Source organism: Drosophila melanogaster, chromosome 4 (genome assembly GCF_000001215.4).
Source record: "Drosophila melanogaster chromosome 4".
Classification (NCBI taxonomy): domain Eukaryota; kingdom Metazoa; phylum Arthropoda; class Insecta; order Diptera; family Drosophilidae; genus Drosophila; species Drosophila melanogaster.
In genome coordinates, this window is record NC_004353.4 from 528429 (window position 1) to 537101 (window position 8673).

An 8673-nucleotide genomic window follows, 5' to 3' on the forward strand; every position below is an offset into this window, starting at 1 on the left:
GCGGATCCGAAAAGCTTTTTTCCCTGCGAATGCAGCCTGATGTTTCCCCTTGTTTTCGTTTGTCTCTCGATAAGTTCAATTAATTACTCTGTTGATTAGTGAGCTTTGAACCATTATTAGTGGCCTTCTTGACATTTCTAACTACACATTGAGTTTAACTAGTATAAGTATTGGTTGAAGTCAATATTTAACAATTTGTAATGTTAGTTTTAAACATAGGCATTTATTCATTAAAAGCACCTCTTAGAGCGTCCTCGACTTTAAGTTTCATTGGTAACTTCAAGATTAAAAATGTCTAATAACAAATTATGTTACGATTAAAAGTTTATTTAACAAAAATCCCATAGTTTTCGAACGCCTGAACCGTTGACGTAATGACTGAAAAACTGTGGAGAAAACAACACAGAACGCTATAACCAACTTCCTCTACTACCAGAAACCTGTTACCCAGCCAGTGGGAGTTCTAATGAGAAATTTCATTTATTTCATCATTTCAAATTTATTTTGGTATATCGATAGAAATTAACGACAAAAAATAATAAAATGAAAAAAATCAACATTTTTAAAATTGTGGCCGTGACAACTTTGCTACGTTTATGTGCGTTAGTATATCAAATATTTTTGGTATACAGATAGAAATTAAAAAGACAAATATATTCAAACAGATGAAAGTTAAAACATTTATCGAAAGTGTGGGCGTTAAAGTAAACGTGGAAAAATCTTTTTTGACAAATATATAGAAGTTCACATAACGATAGAATAGTTCGATAGAAGTTCATATATAGAAGTTAAAAAAAAAACGAGAGAGAATGCTATAGTCGAGTTCGCCGACTATCAAATACCCGTTAGTCAGTTAGTATGAATGCTAATGCGAACTTTCAAAAGTGTGGGCGGGGCAGCTTTGGTCGGTTTGAGGGCGTTAGAGTGGGCGATCGATTTGGCTACTGATTCTTTATATGGTCGGAATCGCTTGCTTCTGCCTGTTACATACTTTTTAACGAATCTAGTATACCCTTTTACTCTACGAGCAACGGGTTTAAGAACATACTACTTTTCAACAAATCTGGTATACCCTTTTAATCTACGTGTAACGGGTATAAAAAAGAACGTTTTTACTGCAAGGGAATATAATTTTTTTTTTCTTTAGTTAGGCGCCGTCGATATAGGCATATTATCGTATCTGCTGTACCGCCTTATTGTAAGGCTAACTAGGCATACGAATTATTTTTTCATACTTAACCTTATTAAGGTGTTATGTTTTCAGATGTTTCTCTCGCACCTGGCCTAAATTTGGCTAGAACCACAACCAATGATGCCACAACGGATGCCAGCTATGCTGCGGCATCATCTGCGGCAGTTCCTGCCATTCCGGATGTCAGTATGTTTTCACCAACATCTCCCTCAAGTTGCGCAACATCTTGCGATAAGAATTTGAGTCAAATTGTATTGCCAAACGTAAATAACCTTGGTTCAGGCGTCCCTACAACAGTATTCAAGTGTAATCTCTGCGAATACTTCGTCCAATCTAAGAGCGAAATTGCTGCTCATATTGAGACTGAGCACTCATGTGCTGAGAGTGATGAATTCATAACTATACCAACCAACACGGCTGCCTTGCAGGCTTTCCAAACAGCTGTGGCTGCAGCTGCTCTAGCTGCAGTGCATCAAAGATGCGCCGTTATAAATCCACCGACACAGGATACCGTCGATGAAGACAAGGACTTAGATACGAATGTCAGTGATGGTCCTGTGGGCATAAAACAAGAGCGCCTCGAACAGGAAGTTGATCGTACGACATCAATGGATGTTACTAAAGACTTAGCCTCACAAGCGACAGATTTTGGAGCTCCAGAGTCGCCAAAAGTTGCAGAAACTGAAGTTGGGGTACAGTGTCCGCTTTGCCTCGAAAACCATTTCCGTGAAAAACAGTACTTGGAGGACCATTTAACAAGCGTTCATAGCGTTACGAGAGATGGCCTCTCTCGACTCTTACTTCTGGTGGATCAGAAAGCTTTGAAAAAAGAGAGCACAGACATAGCGTGCCCCACAGACAAAGCTCCATACGCAAATACGAATGCGCTCGAGAGAGCACCAACTCCTATTGAAAACACCTGCAATGTTAGCCTTATCAAATCAACCTCAGCTAACCCAAGCCAGTCAGTGAGCTTGCAAGGACTATCTTGCCAGCAATGTGAGGCAAGCTTCAAGCACGAGGAACAGCTACTTAAGCATGCCCAACAGAATCAGCACTTTTCTTTGCAAAACGGGGAGTATTTGTGTCTTGCAGCCAGCCACATCAGCCGTCCTTGCTTCATGACTTTCAGGACCATTCCGACTATGATCAGCCACTTTCAAGACTTGCACATGAGCCTTATTATCTCGGAGCGCCATGTCTACAAGTATCGTTGCAAACAGTGCTCCTTAGCATTTAAAACACAAGAGAAACTTACCACGCATATGCTGTACCATTCGATGCGGGATGCTACAAAGTGCTCCTTTTGCCAACGTAACTTTCGCAGTACACAGGCGCTTCAGAAACACATGGAGCAAGCACACGCTGAGGATGGAACGCCATCCACAAGGACAAACAGTCCGCAGACGCCGATGTTAAGTACTGAGGAGACCCACAAGCATCTTTTAGCGGAGTCCCATGCAGTAGAAAGAGGTAAAACAAATTCATTTCTAAAAAATAAGAATTCCGGTAGAAAAAATCTGGATTTGTTTTAGAAGTTTCAGGAAGTGATGTCTCGCCAATTGAACTGGAAACGCACCTAAACAAAGAAACTAGACATTTGTCACCTACTCCTATGTCCCTCGATTCCCAATCCCATCAAAAACACCTCGCGACTTTCGCTGCTTTGCTCAAACAACAGCAGTGTAACTCAGATGCTGGAGGACTTCATCCCGAAGCACTGTCAATGTCCACTGGAGAGATGCCCCCTCAATTGCAGGTAGATCTTCTTTGAATCCATAAAGGTCACACAGCTAATACAAATAATTGTTTAAGGGTCTACAAAATCTTCAGCATATACAACAGCATTTTGGAGCAGTTGCTGCCGCAGCGGGACTTCCAATTAACCCGGTCGATATGCTTAATATAATGCAATTTCACCACTTGATGTCCCTCAACTTCATGAACTTAGCACCGCCCCTAGTATTCGGCGCCAATGCTGCAGGCAATGCAGTATCTGGGCCATCGGCGCTAAATAACAGCATTACAACATCCACCGCAACATCTGCTTCAGGACTAGGTGATACACACCTTACCAGTGGTGTCAGCTCTATACCGGTAGATTCGGGGAAAGCTACCGCAGTTCCACCTCAAACTCAGCTCAATGCTAACGCAAACTCTCAGGTACTATATTAAGCCTATGATTTTTAAACCAAACATTATAATGAATTATATATAAACGATTTTGTATAACATATTTAACCATAAATGGTTTTAATGTCAGGATATCAAAATTAGTTCAATTTACATCATTAATTAAACTAATTTTAAAAGAATTAGTTTCTGTGTTATCAATCATAAATTGATCTTATTCTTTTGTCGAAGTTAATTACCTTTTTTAGTTTTATTCTATTGTCTTGCGAATTGGAAATTTGGGTATCACAGAACACGTTTTAAAAATGACAAATTACACACTAATTACATTGTCCAGTCTTCTTTGCAGTAAAATTATTTCTAGTAATATGTTTTAAGGCTTATAACGGTCAGTGACGTCTAAAAAATAATTCTTGTTAAAAATACGCTTGGACTTACACTTAAACCTTATCTCTACATGTTCAAGAGAGAAAGCTAGCAAGAGCAACGAAACTATTTTTTTTATTTTTCGAATGTTCCCATTGCACCTTGAGATATAGTCGTCCGATCTTATACCTCTCCTTTTGCGAATGCTTCATGCAGATAGCTTTAAAGCATTGAGACAAGTTTTGCGTAGTTACAGACCAACTGACATGACTAAATCGATTCGGCTGTTGATACTCATAAAGAATATAAGTATTTTATATGGTCGCAAATGTATCACTCTATTTCCTACTAATTTTTCAACGAATTTTTCGTTTAAAGGATATTACCTAAGCAAAATTTCGGAGAACCTATAAAAATTAACATTTTTGTCGGTTTCTTTGTTAATTTGTCTGTCTATGGTTTGGACTTTATAGCTTTTACAGTCTCCGAAATCTCGACGTTTTTTGACGTACAGACAGAAATGGCCAGATTAACTTGGCAGTGATCCTGATCACAAATGTATATATAAGTTTTCTTTTATATGTTACCAAGTTTTTAACACATCTCACTTGACACACTGTTTAAATGAGCGTAAATATCTTATTTTTATCTTGACTTTTTTAGCAGCTGGCCAGCAACCAAAAACGAGCTCGAACGCGTATTACAGATGACCAGCTTAAAATATTGCGGGCCCATTTTGATATAAATAATTCGCCAAGCGAAGAGAGCATTATGGAGATGTCTCAGAAAGCAAATTTACCAATGAAGGTAAGGCTGCTGGGAGTTGATTGAAAGTGCAGTTAAACAAAAATATTTCTTTCCAGGTGGTTAAACATTGGTTCCGGAACACGCTATTTAAGGAAAGACAACGTAATAAGGACTCTCCTTATAATTTTAATAATCCACCATCGACCACTCTGAATTTAGAAGAGTATGAACGTACAGGACAAGCCAAAGTTACACCTTTAAATGATACTTGTAGCGTCGCAGTAACAGGGCCAATGACTTCATCAACTATTTCATTACCACCATCTGGTAATATCAATTTAAGCTCTAAGGAAAACGCCACTTCAAAGGTACTAGCGGCGGGAAAAGCTAACGCATCAGGACCTGTTACATTTTCTGCGACAGTTCCAGTTTCAACACCGTTATCTCGTCCAGAATCGACGAACTCAAGCGGGAATATATCCGACTATATAGGCAATAATATATTTTTCGGACAGCTCGGGAGCAAGGAACAGATCTTGCCATACTCTTTAGACGGGCAAATAAAGTCAGAGCCGCAGGATGATATGATTGGGGCAACTGATTTTGCATACCAAACAAAGCAGCATTCAAGTTTTAGCTTTTTAAAACAGCAACAGGATCTAGTGGATCCCCCAGAACAGTGCTTGACAAATCAAAACGCAGATACGGCACAGGACCAATCCTTGCTAGCGGGTTCGTCTCTTGCATCCAATTGTCAAAGTCAACAGCAAATAAATATATTTGAAACTAAATCAGAAAGTGGGAGTTCCGATGTACTGTCACGCCCTCCGTCTCCGAATAGTGGAGCTGCCGGAAATGTGTATGGCAGCATGAATGATTTATTAAACCAGCAATTGGAGAACATGGGTAGTAACATGGGACCACCAAAAAAAATGCAGATTGTTGGAAAAACGTTTGAAAAGAACGTAGCTCCAATGGTGACCTCAGGCAGTGTTAGTACTCAGTTCGAAAGCAACTCTTCGAACTCATCGAGCTCCTCATCGTCGACATCAGGTGGCAAGCGAGCTAATCGAACGCGTTTTACAGACTACCAAATAAAGGTTTTGCAGGAGTTCTTCGAGAACAACTCATATCCAAAGGACAGCGATCTCGAATATTTAAGTAAGCTTTTGTTACTGTCTCCCCGGGTTATAGTGGTTTGGTTTCAAAACGCCAGGCAAAAGCAACGTAAGATTTATGAAAACCAGCCGAACAATACCCTTTTTGAAAATGAGGAGACGAAAAAACAAAACATTAACTATGCGTGCAAGAAGTGTAACTTGGTATTTCAAAGGTACTACGAGCTAATACGGCATCAGAAAAATCACTGCTTCAAAGAGGAGAATAATAAAAAGTCTGCCAAGGCACAAATCGCTGCAGCTCAAATCGCGCAGAATTTAAGCTCGGAGGATTCTAATTCTTCCATGGATATACACCATGTTGGAATTTGTCCACCAGGCTCAGCAGTTGCTTCGCATACCCTGTCAACACCGGGCTCGGCAGCTCCTCTTCCGGGACAGTACACCCAGCATTCATTTGGCGCACTGCCCTCGCCACAGCATTTGTTTGCAAAATCTTCTTCGCTTACTGACTTCAGTCCATCCACGACCCCCACGCCGCCACAACGAGAACGCAGCAACAGTTTAGATCAAATTCAACGACCTCCCAAGTTTGATTGCGACAAATGCGAGTTAAATTTTAACCAATTGGAAAAATTGCGAGAGCATCAACTATTACACTTGATGAATCCAGGAAACATTTGTTCAGATGTAGGTCAGAACTCTAACCCTGAAGCCAATTTCGGTCCCTTTGGCAGCATTTTGCAAAGTCTACAACAAGCGGCGGCTCAACAGCAGCAGCAACACCATCAACAGCCCCCAACAAAAAAACGGAAATACTCGGATTGCTCTTCCAATGCAGATGAAATGCAGTCCTTGTCGGAGCTTGAGGCCTCACAAAAGAAGCACGAATACCTGTACAAGTATTTTATGCAAAATGAAACGAGTCAAGAAGTAAAGCAGCAGTTCCTCATGCAACAACAACAAAAGAAATTAGAACAAGGAAACGAATGCGATTTTGAACTTGACTTCCTAACTAACTTCTATCAACAGAACGAATTAAAAAAAGTCAGTAACTATGACTTTTTACTACAGTACTATCGCACACATGAAGAGGCGAAATCCAGCCAACAGCATACATTTAGCTCCAGTAAAAAGCCAACCATCGAGTTTCTACTTCAGTACTACCAACTTAATGAGTCGAAAAAGTTTTTTCAGTTAGTTGCCTCGCCCCAAATAATTCCTGATGTCCCAGGCTACAAACCATCCTTGCGAATACCAAAATCCACTTCAGATGAAGCCCCTTATATTGGAGAAACATCATTGGAGCAGGCAACAGAACTACAAAGAGAGAAACAAGATGAACAACTACGCATAGACAGGCCAAGCGAAGAAAACGACTTATCAATGAACAAAAACAAAGTGGAAAATATTAATAACAACAATATTAACGTGGATCAAAGCAATTTAACCGAGACGAACGGCGGTGTCCCTTCAGTTGAAACAAAAGAAGAGTGTACGCAGGAATCATCATTAATTGCGATGGATGATGAAAACAAGTATCTATGCACGAGATCCAAACAAAAAGATGACAAGGAAAAGTCGCACTACTTACATAATCTTGAGGACTTCCTGGATGCCACAATGATAGAGAACAACTCCCAGACTTTAACTTTTAATGATGACGAAAAAGCATGCCAAAAAGATGAACTTACTCAAAATTCCAATGCAATTGAGAAGCGGTCCTCTGTGTCTCCGGTTAACGTTTCATCCAAGCAAAATAAGCGCTTACGAACAACCATCCTTCCGGAGCAATTGAACTTTTTGTATGAATGTTATCAATCCGAATCAAATCCAAGTAGAAAAATGCTTGAAGAGATATCTAAGAAAGTTAACTTAAAGAAACGCGTAGTTCAAGTAAGTACCACACGTTTGGTTTTATACTTAAAACACAAGAGAGAATGCTATAGTCGAGTTCCCCGACAATCAGATACCCGTAACTAAGCTAGTGTGAATGCGAACGCGAAAAATCATAATTTCTGAGAGAAATTATAGAATTGTTCAACAGTGTGGGCGTGGCTTGGTGGCTTTAAGGCTTTAGAGTGGGTGTGTCAAACAGTTTTTTTTTGCAAATCGGTAGAAATTTACAAGACTAATAAAATTATGAAAAAATATCCAACAATTTTTCAAAAATGTGGGCGTGGAATTTTTTGAAATTTTTAGGGCGTTAAAGTCGGCGTGGCAAAAAGTTTTTTGGAAAATGAGTAGAAATTTACAAGACTAATAAACTTGAGAAAAAATTGTAACACATTTTTCAAAAGAGTTGGCGTGGCAGTTTTTTGCGGTTTTTGGGCGTTAGAGTGGGCGTGGCAACATTTTACCTTTTATACGTTCTTGCGATTCTATTGAATCTGATCAAGAATATATATACTTTATGTGGTCGGAAATTCTTCCTTCCATTCTTCCATACCTTTCAACGAATCTAGTATACCCTTTTACTCTACGATATACTCTACGTATATACTTTATAATAAAAATATACTTCTACTAATGTACTTAATCACTAGCCAAGTGGTTTTGTCCATGTCCGTCCGCGTGCCTGTTTGTCGGTATGAAAGCCGTTATCACGGGTATTGTAAAAGTTAGAAAGTTCAGATTAAGAATGCAGATTCTAGTTACGCATACACTGCGTAAGTTTGTTTCAAAACGGTTGTTACGACCACAGTTTTTATAAAACATTTAAGTCATTTATTATTTCATTTTATATCATAATTTTCAGATTCCTCCCTAGCATTCCCATCTGCTGAGTCTAGCAACTTGACACTATTTTTTTTTCATTATTATTTATTTAATTATTACTGCAAGGGAAAATAAGTTACCGAATTTTAAGTTACCGAATCTAATTTGCTCTTGCTCTTCATATGCTATAAATATTTACAACGCGCAGATGATTTCTTATTTCGCTTATATTAATTTTGTTAATTTATATTTTATTTTTTTAGTGAAAATGCAACGCACACCTATTAAATGATAGGCAATCAAATTAAACCATTTTTGGGTTTCACCTGATTTTTTTAAGTCATGCTTTTCATCTTGCTCTTAAGAACTGAAGGTAAATAATACAAATAATAACACCTA

General features: G+C 38.9%; 1 protein-coding gene across 3 annotated transcripts in view, besides 4 other annotated features; it reads left to right on the plus strand.

Annotated features, from left to right (window-relative positions):
• The window catches only part of zfh2 (Zn finger homeodomain 2), a 39065-nt gene that overhangs the window by 26619 nt on the left and 3773 nt on the right, over nt 1–8673 (plus strand). Inside the window, exons 7-12 of one of the 3 annotated variants that reach the window (NM_001272130.1) lie at nt 1265–2665; nt 2728–2951; nt 3008–3355; nt 4355–4498; nt 4555–7452; nt 8538–8647. In NM_001272130.1, the coding sequence (NP_001259059.1) occupies nt 1265–2665; nt 2728–2951; nt 3008–3355; nt 4355–4498; nt 4555–7452; nt 8538–8540 (5018 nt within the window). In that variant the 3' untranslated portion in view covers nt 8541–8647. The remainder of the gene's footprint in view (nt 1–1264; nt 2666–2727; nt 2952–3007; nt 3356–4354; nt 4499–4554; nt 7453–8537; nt 8648–8673) is intronic. The other 2 variants (NM_001258496.3, NM_079884.5) reach the window with 2 other exon arrangements.
• Nucleotides 499–607: a mobile genetic element.
• Nucleotides 803–1037: a mobile genetic element.
• Nucleotides 4136–4258: a mobile genetic element.
• Nucleotides 7489–7906: a mobile genetic element.